Source organism: Paramormyrops kingsleyae, chromosome 13, assembly GCF_048594095.1.
Source record: "Paramormyrops kingsleyae isolate MSU_618 chromosome 13, PKINGS_0.4, whole genome shotgun sequence".
Lineage (NCBI taxonomy): Eukaryota > Metazoa > Chordata > Actinopteri > Osteoglossiformes > Mormyridae > Paramormyrops > Paramormyrops kingsleyae.
Genome location: NC_132809.1, coordinates 17,327,075 through 17,353,535, shown reverse-complemented (window position 1 = coordinate 17,353,535; position 26,461 = coordinate 17,327,075). Strand labels below are relative to the sequence as shown.

The window sequence follows — 26,461 nt, the reverse complement described above, 5'->3', positions numbered from 1 at the left end:
GTTTCTCTGAACTCGCCTGTCACTAAGGTGATTTGGCACAGATGATGACAAGATATAATCTAATGAAAGTCAGACTCACTAAAAGTCACGGAAGAAAAAAGAAAAAGTAAATAGCAAATTAATATCAGTACTGGAATTAATACCTAATTTGAACATGCCGGTTTCACACGAAATTATCAAATAATTCAGAGCTACGAATGCTTAATGTCATGTGCAGGATTCAAAATCTGATCGATGTTTAATTAAAAACTCGGCATATAATTTTTTATTGAATATCAGAAATGGAAATAAACGGTTCTCGATTAATAGTCTACATTTGATGTTAGGCTGATATGACAATACACTGGGCATCTATCCGCGATCTTGTGAATGTTAATACAGTGTGGATTGTGTAGCCATATTCAACAGTGTTTATTTTCTATTATATAGGCTATAGCGCTAAGACCAAGTATGACTTTAACCTAAGTACTTTAAAAAATACTAAACGCACGTAGCTGTGGTAGTCTTGAAAGCACGTCTTTTTGCCTCTTAGTACTATTTCTTGGTTGTCAGTATCATGCTACAAAACACGTTATACTAAATAAATAAGGCTTCTGCTCAGTGAGTCTGTGCCGCGCACTTTGAGCGACAGCAGCGCGTGTCCCAGACGCGGATCGTTTTCACATCTGTATAAAAGCTGTAAAGTTACACAGAAAATCGCGTGAGTATTATTACAGCTCCCTGCAAACACTCTTTAGCGACTCACTTCTGCTTTGATGGCATCAAAATGCATATCTGGTCCGCGTTGTTATTCCTGATGATGATAATCAGGGCGGCGCTGAAGTGAGGACTCGGATTATTTCATGGAACTGATTTCAGAACTGATTACTCACCCCATACGCAGGAGCTCAAGGTAATTTGGCGAAATAATTATTTGCATGAAAATAATGATCATTGAGACTTCAATCTTCCAGCGTTGGTCATGAATATATTCAGAAAACCCGGCGATTTTGATTAATTTAATTGTGGTAAACGTGTATTTTTTCTTTATTAAACACGTCCATTAATTTGTTTTTTTTTGTTTATTTTATTTTGTATTTAGTTCCAAGGCCACTATCGTAGATATAGTCATATATGAATAGGCAGCATACACACTGCGCGTGCTTTGGAGATTAAAACTCTGTCAGCAATGACCTGGTCATTTCATACTTGGTTCTTGGTTGCATCGGCTTGGATTTTTCCTACCAAAACAAGGCTCAAGCGCGTCTATGTAGCTGTAAGTCTATACAAGCTGTCAGATAAGGGGGGCGTCCCCCAAGTATAGCCGGCATACCCCCCTGACAGTGGGCTACACCTTGCCTTCACAGTGGGTGTAAAGATGTCCGATAGCTCGAGTGATACGGAGTCCTCAGAAGGATGGACCTTCATCGGCAGCGAGGTACGCCGTTGTTTTCCGTCATTATTCGGGCAGATGCAGGGGAATAGTATTGAATGGTAACCACTATACACTCTAAACTAGACATGGTAGTCACATCACTTCTTTGACATCTAGTGGTATATTTTTACTCTCTCGACTTAGTTGGCTTAGTCGTGAATATAATTTCTTTAATCCATTCAAACAAATACTAATGCAACCAAATCTAACGTGTGATCGCTCACTGACTGCGCACCGAGCATGACAGAAAGCATTATGCCACAGTGCTCGTGTACTGGACGGTTGTTTCTCGTTTTCAAAGCTGCTAAATTATCATTCGTCGGTGGCTGAATATTATATACGTCATAAAATAGTTTAAGAATATGTGCAGAATTGCAATGTTTGTGACAGAAGGGGCATGACGGTCCTTCCAGAGCTGGGGATTCAAATCCCGTTTCCTCTCTGTGTGGAGTTTGCATGTTTTCCCTTTGTCACGTGGGTTTCCTCTTGCAGTCCAAAGACATGCTTTAGTGTATGATTATGTGTTTGTGCCTGCAAACTCTGCTACGGAATTCTGTACTGTCCTGCTTCTGATCATTATTTTTTTCATTTGGTGTCTGATCTAAGGTATCCCAGCCTGTGCTGGAACAGGCTGTAGGTCACCCTGACCAGTACGACTGGTTAGAAGATGTATGTTTATGAATCTTTTTAATGTGCTGATGGTTGACAAGAAACGTTGCAGTAACTTCCTTTCTGCTGAAATGTGTTAAATAGCATTTTCTGTACATGTTTAAAAGGCCAGTGTCGACTTCCTGTGTTATACAAACAACCCCGGCCAGTGGTTATGGTGTCTGTCTGAAGGCTGAGCTGTCGGTGTGGAATGAGGTGAGAGGGGCCAAGGTCCCCGTTCGTTTGGCAGACGAGCTCAGATGAGGATGACAGAGGCCCTGTACTGTGTGCTGTGATTCTCAGGGCTTGGATGTCGAGGCACTCGACGGAGAGGGTGAGGAGGGGAGTCAGAACGCGGACCGTCCCACGACGCAGGAGAGGCACGAGGAAGCAGCGGCCGCAGATGGTCAGTGTCCTTAGCAGTTGTACTCCTGGCTCTTTAAAGCTTCGGAGAAGTAATTCTCCTACTTTTAATTTAAATGTCATAGTTGTATAAATAGAAACATACGTGATTTAAGTAAACGACAAGTACTAAAGAACTGGCAGAAAGTGTCTGTTCTAGCTTTTCTGTAATGCTGGCAGACTGAAGTATTCATAGATGTGTGTTTTCAGCCGATGCAGCTCCTGAGGACAGCCAATGGGAGGAAAGGCTCTCTGTCGTACAGGTTAAGTCATCATCCCGACCAGGTCCTATAATGACATGTCAATGATTTGTACTATTAATTATGCAGCAGTTCCAGATCAACCGGTTACGATTAAGAATACGTCTTACTTGTTTTCCTCAGGCTCTGGGAAATGTGGAGACGGGTGAGGCCACGATGTCGTGCTCAAGGACTGACGAGCCGGATGTCGTTGAGCAAGAGCCGGGGGGGCCGGCAGGTCATGAGGTGCGGGGGGGGTCAGAGGAGCTTCGGGCAGAGCCAGACAGCGAGGAACTCCTGGGCAGCTCCATCAGCTGTTACTTCAGTACTGTGGAGACCTGTAGGTGATATCTTGTCTCATCCCCCAAAGAGTTCCCCTACACATCACGAAAAACTGGCAGGGCACATAGTTTCCTTTGTTATGGGGGGGGGGGGGTGTATATTACTTACTAAGGGCTCCCCCAGACCCCCCTCTTTTGAACTATAACTGATGGCCAGTTGAAATATGACTGTTGATGTGTGTTCAGTTCAGCATGGAAGAAAAGTACACAGATGAAACAACTGTCCTTGGTGTGGTCGTGTAAGTGCAGGCGCATTAGGCAGTCAGTGGAACTTTCCAGAAGGCCTGAGCAACTTGGGCAGCTGATTGCGTCCGAAAAGGGCACCTGTTTGACAGCCGCTCGGGTCGACATGGTCAGCGGTGACCCGCAGTGAATCTGACACCATGCTGAACTCGCCCAGACGATCTCATGTGACACGCCTTTGGCGGGATGATTCACCGCGACATTAATGTGTTGTCAAAAATCCAGTCCTTTGCGACGGTGACTCTATTAACGCCCTTGGGCAGATGAGCTGAGCGACGCGTAAAACAGGCTTTTACTCTCTAACATAATCATGCAAATCATAAGGCCTCAAGCCCTGGGCCAAACCAGACCGGCTCAAAGTACACCTGCTTCATATTCACTGTATACTCAGTTAGGGCCCGTAGGAGGCCTGTCCCTAACCTCGCCCTTCCCCCATAACATCCAAGTCCGCTTGCCTTTCATATGGGCTTAATAAACCCAATTTGTTGCTTTTCCTTTTCCTAAGTCGGATGTGAAATGCAGAGTTTCAGTAGGATAGAGGGAGCTTGTTTTAATCATTGTGAACCTCGAAGCATCCAGCATGTGACAGTCAGGGTGAGGGGAGCCACTCTCCGGTGGCAGGGGTTTCACAACCGTGGTGCGACCCAGCCAGTCTCCCATCCAGATAGCAACATGAGCTCACTTTAGCACGGGCCGCTGCCTCGTCGCCATTGGTCAGCCATGGCGCTCTTCCCGCCGTAGTATTTTTGGCACTTTATCTCGGATTTCCCAGAGAGTTTCCTTTGGAAGTGCCTGTAAATGAAAATAGTCCCCTAAAAAAAGGGCATTGAAAAGCATTTATTTATATCTGCCTACCATAAGATGTATAAACGAAAACATTTTAGAATGATGCATGTAAAATACTACATACTGTATAAGGCTGTTGCATTGCACCTCCAGGGTGGGCATTGAAATTGCACCTCTGTTCTGTCTGTTTAGCTTGTATATTCTCTTCATGTTGTGTCATGATGATGTCTGATATATTTGTTATGGGTTCAGTTTTTCGCATAGCATAGAATACATTTTTTCACTTGTCTTTTCATGTCTCTGATTGTGTGTCTGCGTACGCGTGTCCCTGCACCAGTATCCCCGTCGGCGCCTCCTACTGCAGACTCCAGTGGCAGCGAGAGTGAGTCAGGAGGGCAGCTACCCAGCGTGAGGACAGGAGGGAGCGCTGGGCCTGCAGGAGGAGGCATGAAGGAGCAGCCATCAAAGGAGCCACAGGTGGAGGCGCGGACCCAGGAGCGTCTCCGCCACGCGCTCAACATGTGCATCTCCCTGCTCATCATCTTGGCCATCAGCATGGGCTTAGGGCAAATATATGGTAAGACTGGGTGGAACCTCCCACATTACCGCCACCAACTACCATACCCTCTCCCCCCCCCCCCCCCCCCCCCCCCCCCCCCCCCCCCCATCATAATTTACATGGGGGGGGGGGGGGTGAATGTGCCGCTCTGTTCATTAGTTTACTAATTATTACATGTATTTTTCATTTGTCGGCATGTTCTGTTACCACTGTAAAGGAACAGAAAATAATCATATCAAACTTTACTACGTGTCATATTCTTGCTTATTCATTGTTAATGTCCCTGTGAAGATGCATTAAAATAAAAGTTATTCACATATTGCTTCTGGCATATCTGACCTCTAGCAGAGTCTAGCTAGTAAGTGAAGTTCTGGCAGCAGTATGAAAATCGAAGTCAAAACACAAAAACACAGTGTCATGTAGAAATATCTCATCCACTTCAGAATTCAGAGCGACTAATGAAAATTAACAGTAAAGCTATTGGAAAATCATGATTTTAGTGCAAAACTGTCTGTTTATGAAACCGTTTACTTTGAATCTTTTACTAAGTTTTTGGACATTTAGAAAAAAAGTTAACATTGAAGGAGGCAGAGCTGTGCTCCAGCAAGGTGCCATTCGGACATAAGGAGGCGGAGCTGTGCTCCAGCAAGGTGCCATTTGGACATAAGGAGGTGGAGCTGTGCTCCAGCAAGGTGCCATTCGGCCATAAGGAGGCGGAGCTGCGCTCCAGCAAGGTGCCATTCATCCATAAGGAGGCGGAGCTGTGCTCCAGCAAGGTGTGATTCGGACATAAGGAGGCGGAGCTGTGCTCCAGCAAGGTGCCATTCGGCCATAAGGAGGCGGAGCTGTGCTCCAGCAAGGTGCCATTCGGCCATAAGGAGCCGGAGCTGTGCTCCAGCAAGGTGCCATTTGGACATAAGGAGGTGGAGCTGTGCTCCAGCAAGGTGCCATTCGTCCATAAGGAGGCGGAGCTGTGCTCCAGCAAGGTGCGATTCGGCCATAAGGAGGTGGAGCTGTGCTCCAGCAAGGTGTGATTCGGACATAAGGAGGCGGAGCTGTGCTCTAGCAAGGTGCGATTCGGACATAAGGAGGCGGAGCTGTGCTCCAGCAAGGTGCCATTTGGACATAAGGAGGCGGAGCTGTGCTCCAGCAAGGTGCGATTCGGACATAAGGAGGTGGAGCTGTGCTCCTGCAAGGTGCGATTCGGACATAAGGAGGCGGAGCTGTGCTCCGGCAAGGTGCGATTCGGACTTAAGGAGGCGGAGCTGTGCTCCGGCCAGGTGCGATTCGGACATAAGGAGGCGGAGCTGTGCTCCGGCCAGGTGCGATTCGGACATAAGGAGGCGGAGCTGTGCTCCGGCAAGGTGCGATTCGGACTTAAGGAGGCGGAGCTGTGCTCCGGCCAGGTGCGATTCGGACATAAGGAGGCGGAGCTGTGCTCCGGCCAGGTGCGATTCGGACATAAGGAGGCGGAGCTGTGCTCCGGCAAGGTGCGATTCGGACATAAGGAGGCGGAGCTGTGCTCCGGCAAGGTGCGATTCGGACATAAGGAGGCGGAGCTGTGCTCCGGCAAGGTGCGATTCGGACTTAAGGAGGCGGAGCTGTGCTCCGGCCAGGTGCGATTCGGACATAAGGAGGCGGAGCTGTGCTCCGGCCAGGTGCGATTCGGACATAAGGAGGCGGAGCTGTGCTCCGGCAAGGTGCGATTCGGACTTAAGGAGGCGGAGCTGTGCTCCGGCCAGGTGCGATTCGGACATAAGGAGGCGGAGCTGTGCTCCGGCCAGGTGCGATTCGGACATAAGGAGGCGGAGCTGTGCTCCGGCAAGGTGCGATTCGGACTTAAGGAGGCGGAGCTGTGCTCCGGCCAGGTGCGATTCGGACATAAGGAGGCGGAGCTGTGCTCCGGCCAGGTGCGATTCGGACATAAGGAGGCGGAGCTGTGCTCCTGCAAGGTGCGATTCGGACATAAGGAGGCGGAGCTGTGCTCCGGCCAGGTGCGATTCGGACATAAGGAGGCGGAGCTGTGCTCCGGCCAGGTGCGATTCGGACATAAGGAGGCGGAGCTGTGCTCCTGCAAGGTGCGATTCGGACATAAGGAGGCGTAGCTGTGCTCCGGCAAGGTGCGATTCGGACATAAGGAGGCGGAGCTGTGCTCCGGCAAGGTGCGATTCGGACATAAGGAGGCGTAGCTGTGCTCCGGCAAGGTGCGATTCGGACATAAGGAGGCGGAGCTGTGCTCCGGCAAGGTGCGATTCGGACATAAGGAGGCGGAGCTGTGCTCCGGCAAGGTGCGATTCGGACATAAGGAGGCGTAGCTGTGCTCCGGCAAGGTGCGATTCGGACATAAGGAGGCGGAGCTGTGCTCCTGCAAGGTGCGATTCGGACATAAGGAGGCGTAGCTGTGCTCCGGCAAGGTGCGATTCGGACATAAGGAGGCGGAGCTGTGCTCCTGCAAGGTGCGATTCGGACATAAGGAGGCGTAGCTGTGCTCCGGCAAGGTGCGATTCTGACATAAGGAGGCGGAGCTGTGCTCCGGCAAGGTGCGATTCGGACATAAGGAGGCGTAGCTGTGCTCCGGCAAGGTGCGATTCGGGCATAAGGAGGCGGAGCTGTGCTCCTGCAAGGTGCGATTCGGACATAAGGAGGCGGAGCTGTGCTCCTGCAATGTGCGATTCGGACATAAGGAGGCGGAGCTGTGCTCCTGCAAGGTGCGATTCGGACATAAGGAGGCGGAGCTGTGCACCGGCAAGGTGCGATTCGGACATAAGGAGGCGGAGCTGTGCTCCGGCAAGGTGCGATTCGGACATAAGGACCCCATTTTTATCATACAAAAACATTGTGTCTATGTGTTCCCCTGTATATCTTGTTATATTGTTGTGTGCTTCATGTTTGCCACTGGACCACAAACCATTCTAGTATATTCATACATACTGGGAATAAGGTGAGTTCTTATTCAGATTAGTCGAAAGCCTTAGATGTGACACTATGTGTTTTGTGGAACAGGGAGGCTGGCTTCTTTGACCCGGCCGGTTCTGTGTCTGGCCTGATGGATCCTCGTTTGCTGGTTTCTGTGTCTGGCCTGTGTTTGGTGGGGGTGGGGGGGGGCACTTCTGATGTAATTTGCCGCACGACCCACCTTTGGCAACCCCTACTCCACTCACAGATGGAACGGTACCAGTTGAGCCAAAGCTGGAGCTGGTGGAGACGGTCCCCGGGGAAGATCTAAGCGGTGTGAGAGGAGCTCTGTCCTGGCACCAGCAGGGAGGAGGCAATATCATTGCGAGCAAGGTCACCAGCCTTGGCTGAAGAAACATTTTCTAATTCATCAAATTATATTCCTATGAATTATATCTTTCCTTCTGCAGTCCATAACAATACAGTTGGGCCAATTGGTGTCTTCAGTGTGACAGCTTCAGTCACACTGACATCAGGAACTCCTCCGTTACAGGAAGTGAATGAGTATCTAACAGGTGATCCAAAGCAGAAGTGCACCTGGGCCCCACCCAGCACTGAGAGCACGGACAGGAAAAAGAAGGACAGCCCCCAGCTCAGACTCCAACAGGGGGCGTTGCAGGTAAAGGGCAGCAGACAGACGAGTCACCACAGCTGAAATTTGCACTGACTTCAGTTTTCTGATTTAAATGATATGGTAGCACTGTAGGGGGCACAAATAGTATAGCAGTGTGCTATTACTTGTGTATTCCTTAAAATTGGTCAGGTGGGCCCAAGGCGGCATTTTGCCAAGTTGCCCAGAATTGTGATATATGCTCCATAACTATTAAAAAACATAGGTAAACATGTCATGGCACTTGGAGAAAGAGAAGAACTGAGAAAGAGTTCATATTTGAACATCTATTTATTCAAAAACTAAAGCAGGAAGTTGAGGAGAGGCGCACCTCATCACGTCCGGATCACCTGTCTGTGGAGAACCGGCAGCTGAAGAGCCTGCTGGTCTGTGAGGAGAAGTCCGTGTCCACCTTGCAGGAAGAGCTGCGTAACCTGCGCATGCAGATCCGGAACCTGGAATGGAAGGGCGTGGGGGTGCGCTCGGTCCCGCCCAAGGAGAACCAGCACGGGCGGAGCTTCCGCGGACTACGGGACGTGCTGATCGCAGAGGCACAAGTGCTGCACAAGGAGCTGGACAGGGAGAGGCGTGTGACAGGCCTCCTGAAGGAGGAGCTGCGGCAGCTGAGGGGGCACATTGAGGGCTTCTGGGGGACAGGTGACCTAGAAACAGAGATGCTGCAAGCCCGGCTAGTGGAGCTGGAGAAGAGGCTGAACTTCGAGCAGCGGCGTTCCGACCTGTGGCAGAGGCTGTATGTGCAGGACATAGACAAGAGGACAAAATGGGACAAGAGGCTCAGAGTCAAGGTCCCCAAGGGTAGCATGGTAGGGAAAGTCAAGCATGTGTTCCAGGTTGTGAAGAACATCTCCAGGGAGCTGGAATACCATCACAGGGAGGAGGTCAAGAGGGAAAAAGAAGATGTCAAGGAAAACCAAAAGTTCTTGGATTCTGTCATGTCTACTTTCTACAACTTAAAGGAAATGACACAGAGTTTCTTGAGGAAGAAAGAACTTCCTGGACTCAGCAGACTTTTGGAAAGGAGTGACGTCAAAGGGAAACACTGCAGCCAAAGGCACGTGTGCTCAGGGGGTCGTGCCGATGGAGTCTCCTGGCCACACAAACATCACCACCTGCAGCAGACCTCTGACAGCTTTCAGGCAGGCAGGGAGACACTGATTCCAGGGATCAGAGTTCATGTGTACCCAGAAGTGACAGCTCACACAAGAACTAAGGGATGCTCAGGGGTGTTTGACTGTGCAAGCCAAGAGTTCACAAGCCTCTTCAATAAGGCACTCAACCCCATCCAACTGAGTGAGTTCAGCCAGCTTATTTACACATACCTCCAGCAAGAGGTGGATCACTTCCACCACTGGGAGGAGCTGGAGATCTTCATCGACAGCTTCTTCCACAATGGTGTCTTCATCCATGATCAGATGCTGTTTACAGACTTTGTCAGTGGGGTAGAGGACTACCTGAAAGACATAGATGAATACAAGTGCTTGAACAAGAATGTGTTTGAAGATCTTGACAGGTCTGTCTACAGGTACTTCTTTGGAGATGACAATGCCCAGTGGTATGCCCAGAGGTAAGTTTTGTTTTTCAGGCGAGTAGCAAGTTATACTTGCTGCTGTACATCCCTGTCAAAATGATAGGGCAGTAACTAACTATGGTTTTCATAGTATCTATAAAAACATAATGAGACCTCTAATGTACAGTGAATTTACATGTAATTTATCCATTGATTCTTCAGTGCATCGATAACACTTGCGTTATAATGAAAGCAACAAAGATGCTAATCAGTGCTTAAGATCATGAATTGTATTGTTACATCAATGGCTGTCATTCGCACAGTGCCTCTGCGTGATAGACGTCTGTTTAGACACACACCATCTGAAATCTTAAAAGAGAAAAGAATATCTGACTCACGTCCCACACCCAAGAGGAGACGGGAGGCGGACGGTGCCCGGACAGCTCCGTGGGAGACACGGCTAACACTGAACTGGAGTAAAAAACAGAAACGTAGAAATGTTAGCTTTAGCCTTTAGCTTTAAGCTAAACTGATTTATCCTTGTATGTTCTCTTAATTGTATAATAGTTATTATAGATATTCCGTTCTTTTAACTCCGGTTTTAATGAATTTATTCTGATAAATAAAATGGGTGTATACATTAAAGATACAGAAATTGTTAATTAGAAAATGTAATTTGCTGCCACGAAATGTTTAGGTTTAAAAAATAATGTTCTATTTTCTATTAATGTAGGATTTTTTTGTAACTTTAATAAAAATCAACAATTTTTTGCTGTGTAAATATTCCATTCATCTTCGTGACAATAAGACATTAACGATAAAATGTAGCATAATTTGTTGTGTAAAGTTATTTTACGGATATTAATACATATCATGTAAATGATTAATTTACATAGCCTATCATGTAAATGATGATGCATGCATAGATGTTTTGAACAGCTGCAACATTCTTTAAAACATTTAGTGCTTGAAAAGTAAACTGATAAATACCTAATACTGCCACATTATTATGTACTTATTTGTTTATTCATGATTATAAAATGGACGGAGTACACTCCAGTCTCCAAAATAACAAGAGCGACGTGGTTCTTAATCTTACTTGAAAATAAACCTTTGGTGTGAGCGTAGACCAAATGGGGGTTAGGGTTCGGGTTCCTAGCATTACAAGTAGCTCCGAGCTGAACCAACAAAGGATTACCGTTCAAAATTATTCAGTTCAGATTGCATATTATAAATGTAGCCATTTCTTTCCAATGATATGTTGAATTTCCAGAACCAACATAATTTAAAAGTTTATGTCTCATTCGACGTGGAGTAACTACAGCCCAAAACAGCTCTGCGTTTATGCACACCGGCGTATTCGCCACGCTTACTAAACGACTGCAGAACGCACTTCTCATGGATACTTGTTGCATTATAGGCCTATATGTAAGAAAGGCATTAAGTCAGAATCGGCGCTTGTGAAACCGGCACATGAAGCGCGAAGAGGGCGGCGCTCCAGGCTGCGGCTCGGATCGCTACATCCTGGGTGTGCGTGGATAGAGAGGAGGACCTATGCTCAGCAAAACGGGAAGTGATGTTCAATCGAGGAAGAAAGTGCAGCAACTTTATCCAGGAAAAGTATAAAAGTACAGTAAGCTTAACCACAAGCAAGCAGCAGAAGGCAGAAAGCGCTGCTTTTCCCACGCTTCGTTGCATCTCATGCGCGTCTCCTGACTTTCAGATTGACGGAACTGGTAAGACGGCTTTTAATAGCGTCCTCACAAATAGGCTAAACACTATTTGCATGTCTATATTTGATTATATATATTGAAGTTTCGGCTTTTATCATTGGAATATGGTGTCAAATATCCTCTAGAGCTGATGGCATCGCGCACTTTAGTGTCATCGAGTAAAAGCTTGATGTAAACTAGTTAAAATCCGCTTTGTTGGTTGCAAATCGCCTTAGGGGCAGCGCAGCCCCCATGGTGTGATGTAAAGAGCCCCGATGCGCGATGGTAACGATGCTTGCTATTCGTGTCAGCGAGGCGCCCCACGGCTGTCAGGTGGGCTGAGTGCACCCATGCGCTCCTCGGGCGGCCACTATAATCACACACACGGCTTTATTACTGCGATCTGACCTGCTGCCTCACGTCGTTTCAGCTACTGATGGTTATCCGCCGCAGTCTGGCGTCGGCGTTTCGGCCCTGTTGCCAGTACGGAGCACATTTTCATTATTTTGGAGCCGTTTCGGTTCAGCTATATATGAACGATTCTAAAGTTCCCGCACCGTTTAAGTCAGGCACGTACTTGAAAATCCTCATTAAACTATCCAGCTTTTGAGTACCTAAAATTTTAAGATATAGAGTCGCTTTATGTTAATTTATTTTATATCATAACCTTTTTAATGAAAAAATATTTACCTGCTTTATTTATTAGTTTACGGATCCATGTGTTTACTTGTATAGTGTGTATAACTTTCACTGTAAAGCACCACGTATTGTGTGGGATCAGTGTTCTCATTTGCACTACTAAAAGGACAGGATGACAGCTCTTTAGTGCTACAGCAGCAGGCCACAGCTGGTCGTTTGTCCCATCAGTGTTTAGTCAAATTCTCTGTCAGAGGGGTATATTAATGTGGCTGTGTGTGTGTGTGTGTGTGTGTCTGTGTGGTGTTTCATAGAGATGTGCCTTGCTGTAGTTGTCTTTGAATCTCTTAACCAGTCATGGCAAGTACATAAGCTAATGGTTTTCATCTGGCCATGTCGTCCATGACAACTCCAGTTTGAGCCAAATGAAAAATCAGTGTCAGTGTCGTCCTGTTATTATGTACTCAGAACAATGAAAGGCTGGGCTCATCCTGGCAGTTGGACCAGTTTCTTCCCATTAGACAATAATGTCAAGCGTGGTGTAAGTGAAATGTCGAACCTCTGTCCGTGCAAACTTGGGGCCACTTAGGGACCCATTTAGAGGCGCGTCTGTTTCGATGGTGCATGTGTTTGAAGAGCGGTAGGCCCACGAAGGTGAAAATGCGAGCATGGAGTTGGTTTAGCTCAAGTGATTTTGAAATCCATGAGTGTATCGCTGTGATAGAACCTGTTGGCAATTATCGTACAAAAGAAAGAACATGTAATCTGACGTGGCTCTTTGTAACGCTGAGCCTCTTGTCTCTGTAGATGTTGTAATAAGTGCTTGTAAACAAATGCTTATGCACCCCGGAGAGACCAGTTTATTAACTCAGGATTAAAAGTACAAGTTTCATATAAAATATTTTTTTCAACAAGTCTGCAGAATTACGTTCCATTGTGTTTGGTAATTGACCTGCAGATATTTTGTTTCATAAGTGCTGGATCTTTATACCAAGAACACAAGGATTCTGGAAAAGGCCGGAAGAGAAGCCAAAAGGAAAGCTGGATAAGCAGCCGTCAATCTGCAGCAAAACTACATTTACTGGATAATGAATTAGTAATGAGTTAAATGTATATGCAGTATAATTTCTCCAAATCCCAGAGTACTGGAACAGAACATGATCACTGGCAGTCAGCCCTGCGTGTGACTGCGCCTCTTCTTCTGCTCGCAGCTTAGCTTGTCGTTGGCGCAGAAATGCACGTTGCCAGTGTTAGCTGGCTGCTAGGCTTTGCTTCCGGCCATAGGCCATTTTAATGGCTCTGTTGCCGTAGATTCACAGAAGTAAATCTCACTTTTTTTGGGTTGTCCAGATTCTGCTTGGTTGCTAGTGACCCGCAGAGCATCGCGCTGTTTTCGTAGCTGCGCTCATCTGCGGCAGTGCGTACATTTGTTTGAGATCTTCATGTCCGCTTTCTACACCCACGGAGGCCACTTCATCTCCATTTAATTTTTTTTTTTTTAAGGCTACAGGGACCAGAGACTACTCTGTTGTCATGGCGCTTGCTGTTGTTGGACCTGGGCGTTTGTTAAAATCAAAAGTTTTGTCAAAGCGTTGCGGAATCGCAAGAGGGGTCTCAGGTAGCACTGGCTATTATTTGCAGGCATAGGCTGGCATCCGAAATGTTCTCAAAGTACGAAGTCAGCCATTATCTTGATGCTGTGGTCCCTCTGTGAATGAATGGAAAATTCCGGTCTCTGCCAGAACAGTCCCCAGACTGGGAAATGGAAAATTGTGGTCTCCCATTTATAAGCCCCTGATGAGGTTTTAAACCGTGATAACCTCCCAGTCTCTCATCCCAGAGACGGTGAACTGGGACTTTTTGTTTTTAATGTATCTTCTGAAAAATAACACATATGATTAGGAAATCTACTAATCTGACTGAAAAGGGGTGTATTGGACATGTAAGAATGAATTCTTTCACAGCCTGGAAGACTCAAAGATGGCTGTGTATCCTTTAACAAACAATTAAGTCAGTCTTTCTCAAATTGCTCCTTGGGGAACCCTAGACTCTCCATGTTTTTGCTCCCTCCCTGCTTCCTGCAAGATTGTCCAAATTTTTGCCAGGAGCTGGGAGGGAGCAAAAATGTGACTGACTGGGTGTTCCTGAGGAGCGATTTGAGAAACACTTGATTAACCGAATTGTCATTTTTTTAATGACGATTGGGGGTGCAGCAGACCTGGATGGGATGGTTCCCTAGGGGGGCTGCAGGCCTCCTAGATCCCAGGGTGCATGGGGGAGGGAGCCCAGCCTCTCCGTGGGTGAGCTGCAGCCTCCTCAGCCCCCCAGCCTCTGCGGCGGCCTGGCCTGTGGGCTCCGCTGACCCCTCCCCGAGGGGGGTGCCATACTTCAGGCAGGTCCAGAGATAAGGCTCCGTATTTCCCTCTGGCATGACGAAACAGAGTATTTCAATATAGCCTCTCTGTTCATGCCGGTTCAGTTATTTACCTCTCAAATTCGTTCATCCTCCACCTTCATGTGGATCTTGTAGTTTTATATTTTCCCTCTTATTCAGAGTAGAGCAAATTATGTCATGTGCAACTGGAAGTGATTGCTATTTTTATTTGTAGTCAAACACAGAACCGTATGTGACACAGGTCTCTTTTCCTCCAAAGTCTTCAACTTAAGTAAATTCCTGCATGTTTTGTTTACCCTGTGTGACATTATACAGTATTTTGAATATTTGGCCCTTGCATTTTTTTTTCTCCATGTCACACTTTCGATGTTAATAGTGTTTCGTAACACCCTGCGTGACTAATGCTGTCACCGGGTGTGAGTTTGGTGACGATAGGCGACGCACGCTCAATTTTAAATCCTCCTTGGGTCTGCGTCGCCACCTCGCTGCTTTACACGCAGACACACGTGCCGATCTGCAGACTGCCTCTCCATTTTCGTTTCTTGCATGTCGTTTGTCTGGCGAAGGGATTCCTTCCCAGAGGCTCTGGGTACTTTTTGCTTGAAAGTGAGAGTTTCACAGAGTGTGTTTACACGGCCGCATTCTCGCCCCCTCCTGAATGGGGGTGGTCTGAACAGTCAGACGCACTGTGGAGGAGCCCAGAGCGCATGACACGCGCCCCCACCGCTGCCCCCATACTGGGCCGATTACCCAGGGATCCTCAGCATTACCCAGAGGCCGCAGGCTGGGAGCCTGGCTTTGTGCCCAAGTGGCTCGTCGGGATGATGATGCAAGCAGCAGCGTTACTGGGCCGCTCCCCTACAGGTATCAGCATGGCTGCCGAGCCCCGGCTGGGCGAAGCCTGTGTGACGTAAGCTAAACAGGGGTGATCTAGTCGCGCCCGAGCAGCTGCTCGTAGGAACCAGTGACTTTTCTTTAGTTTGTTTATAGTCTGAAGTGCCGCGGATTGCTGAGGAATGCGGGGCCTGTCTGAGCACCGTGCAGAGCGTCTACTGGCCCTCAGGGCTCCGCTCTAAGCTCTTACCCTGCTCCATAGACCTCTGTGTGCCAAGTCAGCTTGGACACACACACACACACAGACACACACACTCATGTCTTTCCCCATTCATTTCTACGGCCAAAACCCTAATCCCAGTAATTCACCGTGGGTGTTGACATCTCTACGTGGCCCCTGTAATTTCCAACGTGAATAGTTTTGCAAGAGAATTCTGCCCTGGCTTGTCTTGCTCAAGGCGAATGACTCTCTGAATATTCCTCTGTCCTTCAGGACAAAATGGCCCCCATTAAACATGAACACTAGTTCCTGTTTGCTGCCTCAGTGGCTGTGACTGAACCCTTGATGTCACGTCACAGGTTTTTTTACACCTCATCTCCCAGTGTCCCATGCTCACGGCCTGCTATTCACCATCATGCTCTCTCTCTGGCTTACAGCTCAGAAATAGACGCTCACTATGTCTGATGGGGACTATGATTACCTCATCAAATTCCTAGCCCTTGGTGACTCCGGCGTGGGCAAGACCAGCTTCCTGTATCAGTACACGGACAGCAAGTTCAACACCAAGTTTATTACCACGGTGGGCATAGACTTCAGAGAGAAACGGGTGGTAAGTTTCATCATGCAACTTGTAATAACAAGACTCTGAGAATCTTTGTTTTCTGGATTGATGCGTAGGCTTGTAATTATATGATGATATAATCACAGGTGCTTCAGTGCTTTATGATTGCAGGGCCTGGTGTTCTAGAAGGTGAAAATCTCTTGAACACATTCACTTTTTCTCAAAAATGTCTAGCTGCCACTTTGATAAAGTATGGAAACTGATAGCATAGTGGTCAGGATGTCCAGTAATAATGCTCTCAGTAAAAATGCCAAAAGTCTTGTATTTTGTTTGGTTACTTATGGTTAAGGCTGGGTAGGGGTTAAGGGCATTGTGATGGGGATCAGGGTTTTTCCCATAGAAATGAATGGAAGGTCCCCATTTAGATAGGCATGCCAATATATGTGTGTATTAAAAAAAAAAAAACATAGGGCTCAAGGGCTTTTCTCCCCAGAACCACCTTCAGAGGTTTTAACCCCCCAGTCTGCAGGCCAGGTGTGAGCAGCTCTGTGGCACAAAGAGTGAGGAAGTAAAGGCTGAGAAGCCAGAGAGTGTCATATGCGGGACGCACTGTTGACCTTAGAGCTTACTCCTGGAAAATAAACACGGGAGGAGAAGTGAGCAAACACCAGCATGGCCCGATACACATGTGGCTCCTTGGTGACAGTGTGGATGTTCAGAGGAATACGAGTGCGGCCTCCAGTTGGGAGGGGGGGCGATGCCTATGCTAACCAGACCCCTAGCCCCAGTTTGACCCCTAGCCCTCTCTGGACACAAGCGCTGCCTAAGCTAATAAATAGCGTCATTTTGTTTTTCCGTCCTCGGGGCAGCGCTTGTGCACCCAGGGCTCAGCCTCCAACCCTAACACCTGTCCCGCCCGCGTCCCGCAGGTGTACAAGCGTGACGGCGCCGATGGGACGCCTGGCAAGGCCCAGCGGATTCACCTCCAGCTGTGGGACACAGCAGGACAAGAGAGGTGGGGGGCCTGGCTGGGGGGGCGTGCCGTTTGCCGGCCACACACCCTCTGTGGAATTGTGATTCTCTGTAACGTGACAGCTGTGCAGCTTCTCGGGGGGTGTAACCGTACTTAAGGTGTAGGTCTTGTGTATGTCAAAGGTAAATATAGATAAAGTATAAAAAAAAAAAACTGTGCATGCAGGGTGACTGAAGCCTCGTTTCACCAAAAAATCTTTTATCACAGATGACTTCTTTCTTTCCTGGCATTCTCCCTTCCCGTTTCCAGGTTTCGCAGTTTGACGACGGCTTTCTTCCGGGATGCCATGGGATTCCTCCTCGTGTTCGATCTGACGAGCGAGCAGAGTTTCCTCAGCGTCCGGAACTGGATGAGTTGGGTTCATTACTTCGAGCCGAGAGTCTGGGTGGCATGTAGGGCACGCCCGTCGTTTGCCACCTCTGAAAACATGCCTTCCCTCCTTTGCCCTGATCCAGGCCAGTTACAGATGCACGCCTACTGCGAGCACCCGGACATCGTTCTGTGCGGGAACAAGAGCGACCTGGACGAGCACAGGGAGGTCAAAGAGGAGGAGGCCAAGAAGCTGGCAGAAAAATTTGGGTACGAGACTGTCGCTCTTTGCCTGGCTGCTCGGACAACATTTGCACAGAGGGCAGAGTCCTGTGGGTGTTGGTTCTCGGTAATGCCCGTGAATACTTACACAGTAGGTATGGTTCCGGTCCACCCCTGTTAGGAAGCCTTTCTCTAGTAAATATTTAGTTGTCTTATCTGCTCTTCAAGGACGCAGTTTTGACGGACAGAATTCCGTCTGTAGATATTCAGTAGATATTAATTTGTAAGTAATATACTGTATTTTTAGAGGACAAATCTTGACAGCAGGGTGGGTCTTTCTGTGCTGAGGGAGGATGTTCTTGAGTTTAAGGCAAAAAAAAGGCTAGTTTGAATAGTCTTATGATGAGACCAGAAAGCAGCGTTGGGGGGGAAAAAATCTTGCTTTCTGTTATCATTACTGGTTGGCAGTCAGGGTAGCTGTAGGACTGTTGAATATATAAATAACAAATAATAACTGGGTCCCCCACCCCCGTAATGACTTGTCTGCAGAATCCCGTACTTTGAGACGAGCGCTGCCAGTGGGCACAACGTGAGCCAAGCTGTGGAGGCTTTGCTGGACCTCATCATGAAGCGCATGGAGCGCTGTGTGGACAGGTCCTGGGTGCCAGCGAGTGTCACGCAGCCCAATGGGCACGGTGGCACCGAGAAGATCAAGGAGGAGTCAGAGGCGAGCGCGGGAAAGTGTGCCTGCTAGCTTAACCGTCCGCCCCCGCTGCCTCCGCCACCCACGCCGCCCCCAGCCTACGTCTGTCATTCACTCGCCTTGAATTAGGGTGGGGAAGGGTTCGAAAACTGGAGGGGGAGGGGGACAAGAGCTATGTTCTGTTAACCAAAAAAAGACACTGGAGTTTTCAGTCTTTTACTGTCTTTGTCAGCAAAGCACACAAAATGGCCCTATTTCTGGAGACCCACAGAGTCGCCATGGCGACAGGCTCTGTCTTTGCAGGTGCATCATGGGATTCTGGACTCAGTTTAACTGCTGATCTTTGGCTTTTTCCCACTGTGCCATTAAATCTCTGACAGTAGCCTTAATTGAGGAAAAAATGTCAAATTTAAACAAAGACAAGAGTGATAATAAGTGAACATATAATGCATTTTAATACAAATATTTTTATACAGCAAAGTGATGCTACATAAACATATAAACAGATACTATAGTACCTGTTTATATACAGCACAAATACAAATGTATCACGTGTTGTATACTGTTGCATTAAATAATATTGTATAACATAACAGTATAGAACACTGTGGAAGTTTGGTATCTAATAGAGTCGTGCCATTAAAGCTTGTTTAATCAGAGCTGGAGCCGCACTTTGGTAGCCACCATAATTAGGGGTCGTCCTAAAGTCCCATTACACTCAATTTTTTTTTATTTAAATAAAGGAAAAAAGGTTTTGAAGTTCCGCTTGCATGCCATGAAAGAATGTCAGCTTTATGTCCTGTTGGGTTCTGGGTGTGGTTGCTGTTCCTCTGTCTGTCTGCATGGGTCAGACGCCGGCTAAGTGAGGCTGTCCATGGTTATGACAGGCCCACAGCTTGGTGCCCTGAGATGGGGATTTCTGTCTCATTACGGTGAATGTTGGTAAAACACATGTGTGGGGTGATTATCTGCAATGCAATTCAAATCTGTTGTATCATCATGTTTTAAACACTGTATTAATTCCAAAACACTGTCCCGATGCCAAATATATAAACTGTATTCTTTAATAAAAATCATTTATTTTATTTATTAAAGTTATGTGATATGGTTGAAATGTATTCCAGTTGTTTGTTTTAGTCGTACAATGTTGCATATTTGTCATAAAGGTTACATATTTTCCAAGCTGATTCTGGGCTTGAACGCTTTTTGTTAAGGTTATTTTTGTAGCAGGACTTTCCTTTAGGATTTCAGAATCTGGTAGTAAACCTTGTGTTCAGTGTCATTGAGCATCTTCAGGCTTGGGAAGCTGAATCCTCCCCCCACTCTGTGTGGGCTTTGCATGTTCTTCTGTCTTATGTGTTTCCTCTGCAGCCCAAAGAGTCGTCCGGCTAAATGGCGTCTCTGAATCGTCCGCATGGTTGCATACTGTGCATAGTTGAGCCTTATGATGAACTGGCCGCCCATCCTGGAGGTCACTGGCCCTGTACCCTGTGTTACCTAGGATACGCCCCTGCATCTGTCTTTGATAAGTGATCAGAGGATGGAATATAGAAAATCTCACATCTGAAACCCTTCTTAAAAAAGAGCACAAGCCATCTATTTAAAAAATGCACACACATACAAGTTTGTAATTATATCTTTGTGGGGACTCCCCATTTATTTCTAGGGGGAAAACTCTAATCCCAACATAACAACTTTAACCCCTACCCAGCCCTATCCTTAACTGTAAGTAACCAAACAAAATACAAGACTTTTGGCGTTTTTGTTTTTTGATTGCATTCACAGATCTTTGTGGGGACCTGAAAAAGGCCCACACAACATCAAAATGACAGATTTTTATTACATTGTCGGGGACATATGTCCTCCACAAAGTAATATAAACCTAATCGGTCACGGTCACAGGTAGGGGGCCTGCAGCCAAGGGCAGCCACCCACACATACAAACACAAAAGGCAATTTGGAGATGCCAGTTCACCGCAATCACATCTCAGGTGAAAGTTCACATAAACACAGGAGGAGTCTAGGTCATTCAGAAATGGACTGAGAAATTGGGCGTGAGTCAAACCATAGTAGGTGTGAAAATAATAATACCCACTGAGTCACCTCTCAAACCCTTCATAAAAAAAATTTATTTGAATTTTATTCTGTGGCTCCGAACTAACAAAACATATTACATCAGCCAAACGATGGATGTTGGCTATCTGATTATAGGATAATACAGATATTTTTCCAACATAGCAAAAATATATAAATGGCGTAATGTATGCCTTTTTCTTACAAAAACGACTGACTTGTTGGTCTACTTTAAATGTTTTTCCATTTATCCTATTTAAAAAAACAAACCTAAGACGTAATAGGCGGAGCTTCATTCAAACTATATGTAAAAAGCGATTTCATCGCGAGCCCTCCCACCAGCCTTACGTAATGCTGATTACGTAATCTTGGTGGCTCTTCTGCTGATGAGATAACTGGTCGCTAGGGGGCAGCCGTGATGCGGCTCATTGACCGGAAGCTTAATGTATCTACTTCCTTTTCGAGGCCGTCCCCGTGTGTGCGGCTGAAAACACATGCGTGTGCCGTAAATGATAAACAAGAAGGTGTAAAATGAGGATAGAAAAGTGTTACTTTTGCTCCGGGCCGGTTTATCCGGGTCATGGGATGATGTTTGTGCGCAATGACTGCAAGGTAGGTCCTTTTTTTGTTCGATATAGCGTGTTTTTTGGAGGCTAACCGACTGCTTGCGTTATTAGCGCTAGGCCTTTAACCGTGACAGCTGACTGGTGTATAGTAAAGAAGAAATGTCTCACTGTTTTAAAATAATCACCTAATATTTAGTTTTTTTTCTTTCCTTTAAACAACATGGCGATCTAAGCGTGGACTGTTAATCTCCCCTGCGTTGTTGCCGAAGCAGTTATGGCTGCCATCAAACCCTGTTGGGGAGGTCTTGTTGAAATCATGCAAACGGTGTTATTTTCGGCGTGCCCCCCCCCCCCCTTTAAACTGTGATGTCTGTTATAGGTATTTAGGTTCTGCAAGTCAAAATGTCACAAAAACTTTAAGAAGAAGCGCAACCCAAGAAAGACTAGGTGGACAAAGGCTTTCAGGAAATCCGCAGGCAAAGAGCTGACTGTGGTACGTGTTCGTTGTACCAGTATGATATGATGGCCTTTATTACGCACACCTGTGATAAATAAGGTACATTTGCATTTTTTTTGTAGGATAATTCGCTTGAGTTCGAGAAGCGCCGAAGTATTCCAGTTAAATACCAGAGGGAGCTGTGGAATAAGACAGGTATTTAAGACCAAATCTCCATTTATACCCGTCCCTGTGGTTTATTATAATTGTACAGATTTAATATTTATAAGTTAAACCTTATGCTTTAGATCCATTTAATGAAGTTCTGCAAAAATATGTAATGTATTTGTAAGAGCTGCCCTGCATTGTCATCACGATTCTAAGGTGCTTGTTATTTAAATCGTTCAGCTGATTCAACTGGTAACTTTCTCCCCTACAGTGGAAGCAATGAAGAGGGTGGAGGAAATCAAGCAGAAACGACAGGCGCAGTTCATCGTCAACAGGTGGGCTCTTGCATTGCAGCTCAGCCTGCATGATCAGATGCATTCTGCGCATTTACGTTTGTGTGCTAATTTTTTAAACTAATGCCCCTTAAGCAAGATATTCTCTTGTCCACATTGGCATGTGCCTAAAACTGCAGGGTAGTTTGCTTTGGGTAAAATTAAATCAGATTGTTTCCATTTGAATGTCAGTCTGCATGCTTGGTCTGCAAATTTTGCTAAAACAATTGCCTTAAAATGCACAAGTTACATAGAAATTCTTAATTATGGTGTACAGGAACCAATCCTAATGAAAGACATACACGCGATACTCTTTCTGTACTGTTCAGTGTTTTGTTGACTTCTGAAATGGCCGGATTTTGGATTTTTTTTTCTTTTAACGAGAAGTTTATTTTAAACACTCTTACTTCTCTTGTGGTGGAATTCCACCAGAAACATTGTGTGATGAATTTCCATGCCATATGGCTTAAACAGACCTTGTTTCTGAAGAAATTTGACTTGGTTACACCATTGAGGCATCTATCCTAAGATCTTGTATCTAGAGGTCTATAGGTTTTTTTCCCTTGGATTTAAATTAACACAAACTTTAAAGTGAATCTAGGTGACTGAAGAACTCTTGCTCTGAGTCCACTTAAGCTGTCGACAGGCACTTTCCCATTTATCATCTGAGTGTAATTGAAGTTACACCCCTGAACCTCCAGTTGGATGGAAACTGTGCCCTGATGTATGACAGAGAGGCACAGCATCGCTCACGTACAGGATCTGACACATTGCTGTCCTCGACTTTCACAGGCTGAAGAAAGGAAGGGAGTTGGAGAAATCAGAGGCCATCAGTGAAGTAAAGAAGAACATTCACCTGATCAGAGCCCCCCACGCTGGTGAGCTTCTCTCTCTCTCTCTCTCACACACACACACACACACACACACACACACACACACACTTTTAGTTCTGAAGTTCCGTGTATAGGATCAGGCTTCCATTCAGAAGCTGACTAGTGCAGCCTGGATGGCTGAAGTGTGAGTTGCAATGCTGTCTTTCACAGTGAAACCTGAACTTCCATTTCTCTCTGTTTTACTGCGATGTTTTAGTTCCATTGTAATGAAATCAGAGTGCAAACTCATGCTTCCATTTACAGATTGTGAGAAGAATTCAATACCTCATTTGTTAAATATTTGGTGGTTGTGTAATTAAGTTTAAAATAAATGCTCCCTGGCTCCAAACCTCCAGCAGGTGGCAGCATGGAGCGCGCTTCATGTATCTATAGTAGGGGTTCCCAAACTTCGGTGCTCATAGACTGACTTACATTGTACAAAAATGTCACAGACTGGTAAAACGGCTGAAAGGGGAGGGAGGGATTGGAACCAGCAGATTGATCGGTGATTTCATAGAGTTAATTGTATCCCTTTTTTTTAGTGCAAACAGACTGCAAAAAATGAGGGATTGTAAAAAGTGGAAAATAGTTTATTTGTACTAATTAACCAACCCCTTTGCAAAACCCCCAGCGATCAGTGGTCCAGTGGAATACAGACAGGGGACTGGGGGTTCGGAATGGATAATCTTTAGGATCTATAACATGGGTAAGGAACCTGTTCCATGGAGGGCCAGTGTGGGTGCAGGTTTTTGGGATGGCCTCACAATCAGCCAATAACAGTGGGTCCCCAGGACTGGAGTTGAGAACCACTGCTTTATTATTGGCTGATTTGAGAGGTCATCCCAAAAACCTGCACCCATACTGGCTCTCCATGGAACAGGTTCCCCACCCCTGATCTATAAGGATGAAAACCAGGCAGCACATGCAGTCAGTCAGTATGCATACTACTTGTGAGCCATCTGCTTTATTTTAGCGAAAGCAAAGAAGATGGAAGAAAAGATGGTGCAGAAATTACAGGAAGATGTGGAGATGGGAGAAGATTAAACCACGTTGTGGCGCAGCTCCCCCGACAGACGGGGACGACCCTGAAGTGGCTTCTGGAAGCTGTTTATAAAGGACTTATTTGGGGTGCGATATCTTCTTGGCCACTGCTGCCTGCCTCAGTTCTACGCTGGAAGAGGCTTGTCCACCCATGTCCCGTAAGGCACAAAAAGCAACCCTGACCCCGTAATGAACACAAACCTGCAGCCTCTGCAAGCTCACTTTTCTTTTCTTAGTGGAAAGGTTACAAATAACTAATAAATTTTATACTTGGTTAAAGTGGCTTGTTTCCTCCTTGTTAGCATTTGTTTGCAAAGTGATTGTGTTATCCTGGGAGTTTTACTTACTCAAAAATGGGTGATTCAAATGATTGGAAAAAAATGATTGGTTCAGAGAGAGAACCTATCAGATGGTATGTCCGTGCATTTTGATTAATCAGCTGGTGGTGACGCAAGCGGCATGGTTTAGGAACACTCTTGGCCCTGCTAGTGAGCAAGGCAGTGTCACTGCGGTCACCGTTTGGGTACAACTCAGATACTTTGATGGAACAGCGCCAGTTCGCGGTACGGGTTGGATATGACTCTGCTCTTGGTGGCACTGGAAAAGCAGTAATAGTTGCGGATAGTTAAATGTTTAAAACTTTAGGGGTTTCACAGAATGAACTGTTTTATTGTCTGCTGGGTGGGGGGCACTGTTGCCCCTTACTTTCTGGGGTGAGGGTTCAAATGACACCTGTGCTCTGTGCATGTGGAGTTTGCTTGTTCTTCAATTCCCTTCCGAGATCCAAAGAGACAATTATGCTTTTCAAGGTTTTATTTGTCATATGCCGTTATACTGGTACAACTGGCAGTAAAATTATGTTGGAGGGGGGTAGTTGGCTAAGAAGATAGTATTGGCAGTATATACGGTCTGCGTGGTAGGCCGTGTGCGAATGGCAGTATATACGGTGTGCGTGGTAGGCAGTGTGCGAATGGCAGTATATACGGTGTGCGTGGTAGGCAGTGTGCGAATGGCAGTATATACGGTGTGCGTGGTAGGCGGTGTGCGAATGGCAGTATATACGGTGTGCGTGGTAGGCAGTGTGCGAATGGCAGTATATACGGTGTGCGTGGTAGGCAGTGTGCGAATGGCAGTATATACGGTGTGCGTGGTAGGCAGTGTGCGAATGGCAGTATATACGGTGTGCGTGGTAGGCAGTGTGCGAATGGCAGTATATACGGTCTGCGTGGTAGGCGGTGTGCGAATGGCAGTATATACGGTCTGCGTGGTAGGCGGTGTGCGAATGGCAGTATATACGGTCTGCGTGGTAGGCAGTGTGCGAATGGCAGTATATACGGTCTGCGTGGTAGGCCGTGTGCGAATGGCAGTATATACGGTCTGCGTGGTAGGCCGTGTGCGAATGGCAGTATATACGGTGTGCGTGGTAGGCAGTGTGCGAATGGCAGTATATACGGTGTGCGTGGTAGGCAGTGTGCGAATGGCAGTATATATACGGTCTGCGTGGTAGGCAGTGAGCGAATAGCAGTGTATATACGGTCTGCGTGGTAGGCAGTGAGCGAATGGCAGTATATATACGGTCTGCGTGGTAGGCAGTGAGCGAATGGCAGTATATACATGGAAAAAAAGGAAACGATGTGGAAAGTTGACATATGATGCAGTTAGACACTGGGCATGTCCAGGTTGAGAAACCCCATGGCCTGTGGACAGGAGCTGCCCTTAAACCTCTGTTTTGGCCTTCAGACTGTGGAGGCGTTTGCCTGCTTGCAGCAGACTAACCAGACAGTTACTGGCATGCTTGAAGTCCTTGACAATTTTTAATGGCTCTGGTCCTGCGATGACTGGTGTAGGAGTCCTGCAGGGAGGGTAGGGCTGACCTGCAGGAGTGCTCGGATGAGCAGGTCACACTCTGCAGGGCTGACTTGCAGGAGTGCTCAGATGAGCAGGTCACATTCTGCAGGGCTGACCTGCAGGAGTGCTCGGATGAGCAGGTCACACTCTGCAGGGCTGACCTGCAGGAACGCTCGGATGATCAGGTCACACTCTGCAGGGCTGACCTGCAGGAGTGCTCGGATGAGCAGGTCACACTCTGCAGGGCTGACCTCCCGGAGCGCTCGGATGAGCAGGTCACACTCTGCAGGGCTGACCTGCAGGAGTGCTCGGATGAGCAGGTCACACTCTGCAGGGCTGACCTCCCGGAGCGCTCGGATGAGCAGGTCACACTCTGCAGGGCTGACCTGCAGGAGTGCTCGGATGAGCAGGTCACACTCTGCAGGGCTGACCTGCAGGAGTGCTCGGATGAGCAGGTCACACTCTGCAGGGCTGACCTCCCGGAGCGCTCGGATGAGCAGGTCACACTGCAGGGCTGACCTGCAGGAGTGCTCGGATGAGCAGGTCACACTCTGCAGGGCTGACCTGCAGGAGTGCTCGGATGAGCAGGTCACACTCTGCAGGGCTGACCTCCCGGAGCGCTCGGATGATCAGGTCACACTGTGCAGGGCTGACCTGCAGGAGCGCTCGGATGAGCAGGTCACACTGTGCAGGGCTGACCTGCAGGAGCGCTCGGATGAGCAGGTCACACTGCAGGGCTGACCTGCAGGAGCGCTCGGATGATCAGGTCACACT

General features: G+C 47.1%; 3 protein-coding genes across 7 annotated transcripts; all 3 read left to right on the top strand.

The window, feature by feature from the left end:
• Positions 1 to 671: 671 nt before the first annotated feature.
• LOC111846657 (cell cycle progression protein 1-like) lies at positions 672 to 10,506 on the top strand. Of its 5 annotated transcripts, none has more exons than XM_023817075.2 (10): positions 672 to 892; positions 1,347 to 1,417; positions 2,366 to 2,468; positions 2,675 to 2,727; positions 2,848 to 3,043; positions 4,411 to 4,650; positions 7,796 to 7,920; positions 8,081 to 8,206; positions 8,506 to 9,782; positions 10,049 to 10,506. In XM_023817075.2, the coding sequence occupies exons 2-10, from the start codon at positions 1,358 to 1,360 to the stop codon at positions 10,059 to 10,061; spliced, it is 2,193 nt and encodes a 730-aa protein (XP_023672843.2). In that variant the 5' UTR covers positions 672 to 892; positions 1,347 to 1,357; the 3' UTR covers positions 10,062 to 10,506. The 5 variants fall into 5 exon arrangements, with proteins under 5 accessions (XP_023672843.2, XP_023672846.2, XP_023672842.2 ...); XM_023817074.2 differs by lacking the exons at positions 672 to 892; positions 1,347 to 1,417 and adding exons at positions 1,431 to 2,083; positions 2,191 to 2,278 and having other exon boundaries at positions 8,509 to 9,782; XM_023817077.2 differs by lacking the exons at positions 672 to 892; positions 1,347 to 1,417 and adding exons at positions 1,432 to 2,083; positions 2,191 to 2,278 and having other exon boundaries at positions 2,848 to 2,869.
• A 706-nt stretch (positions 10,507 to 11,212) lies between these two features.
• On the top strand, positions 11,213 to 19,469 carry LOC111846820 (ras-related protein Rab-27A-like). Its single transcript, XM_023817442.2, has 6 exons — positions 11,213 to 11,461; positions 15,960 to 16,132; positions 17,014 to 17,099; positions 17,367 to 17,470; positions 17,573 to 17,696; positions 18,198 to 19,469. The coding sequence occupies exons 2-6, from the start codon at positions 15,980 to 15,982 to the stop codon at positions 18,400 to 18,402; spliced, it is 672 nt and encodes a 223-aa protein (XP_023673210.1). The 5' UTR covers positions 11,213 to 11,461; positions 15,960 to 15,979; the 3' UTR covers positions 18,403 to 19,469.
• Positions 19,470 to 20,869: 1,400 nt separating this feature from the next.
• Positions 20,870 to 24,118, top strand: rsl24d1 (ribosomal L24 domain containing 1). The gene is made up of 6 exons (XM_023817083.2): positions 20,870 to 21,036; positions 21,370 to 21,483; positions 21,570 to 21,642; positions 21,866 to 21,929; positions 22,719 to 22,804; positions 23,772 to 24,118. The coding sequence occupies exons 1-6, from the start codon at positions 20,956 to 20,958 to the stop codon at positions 23,840 to 23,842; spliced, it is 489 nt and encodes a 162-aa protein (XP_023672851.1). The 5' UTR covers positions 20,870 to 20,955; the 3' UTR covers positions 23,843 to 24,118.
• The last annotated feature ends 2,343 nt before the right edge of the window (positions 24,119 to 26,461 follow it).

Excerpts from the sequence above, each read along its gene's own strand:
- rsl24d1 (XM_023817083.2), top strand. The coding sequence starts at position 20,956 with ATGAGGATAGAAAAGTGTTACTTTTGCTCCGGGCCGGTTTATCCGGGT. Across the intron at positions 21,037-21,369 it reads TTGTGCGCAATGACTGCAAG|GTATTTAGGTTCTGCAAGTC; the intron begins GTAGGTCCTTTT and ends TGTCTGTTATAG. Across the intron at positions 21,930-22,718 it reads GCGCAGTTCATCGTCAACAG|GCTGAAGAAAGGAAGGGAGT; the intron begins GTGGGCTCTTGC and ends CGACTTTCACAG.
- LOC111846820 (XM_023817442.2), top strand. The coding sequence starts at position 15,980 with ATGTCTGATGGGGACTATGATTACCTCATCAAATTCCTAGCCCTTGGT. Across the intron at positions 17,100-17,366 it reads GACACAGCAGGACAAGAGAG|GTTTCGCAGTTTGACGACGG; the intron begins GTGGGGGGCCTG and ends TCCCGTTTCCAG. Across the intron at positions 17,697-18,197 it reads AAGCTGGCAGAAAAATTTGG|AATCCCGTACTTTGAGACGA; the intron begins GTACGAGACTGT and ends ACTTGTCTGCAG.
- LOC111846657 (XM_023817073.2), top strand. Across the intron at positions 2,279-2,365 it reads AGCTGTCGGTGTGGAATGAG|GGCTTGGATGTCGAGGCACT; the intron begins GTGAGAGGGGCC and ends TGTGATTCTCAG. Across the intron at positions 7,921-8,080 it reads GCAATATCATTGCGAGCAAG|GAAGTGAATGAGTATCTAAC; the intron begins GTCACCAGCCTT and ends CCTCCGTTACAG.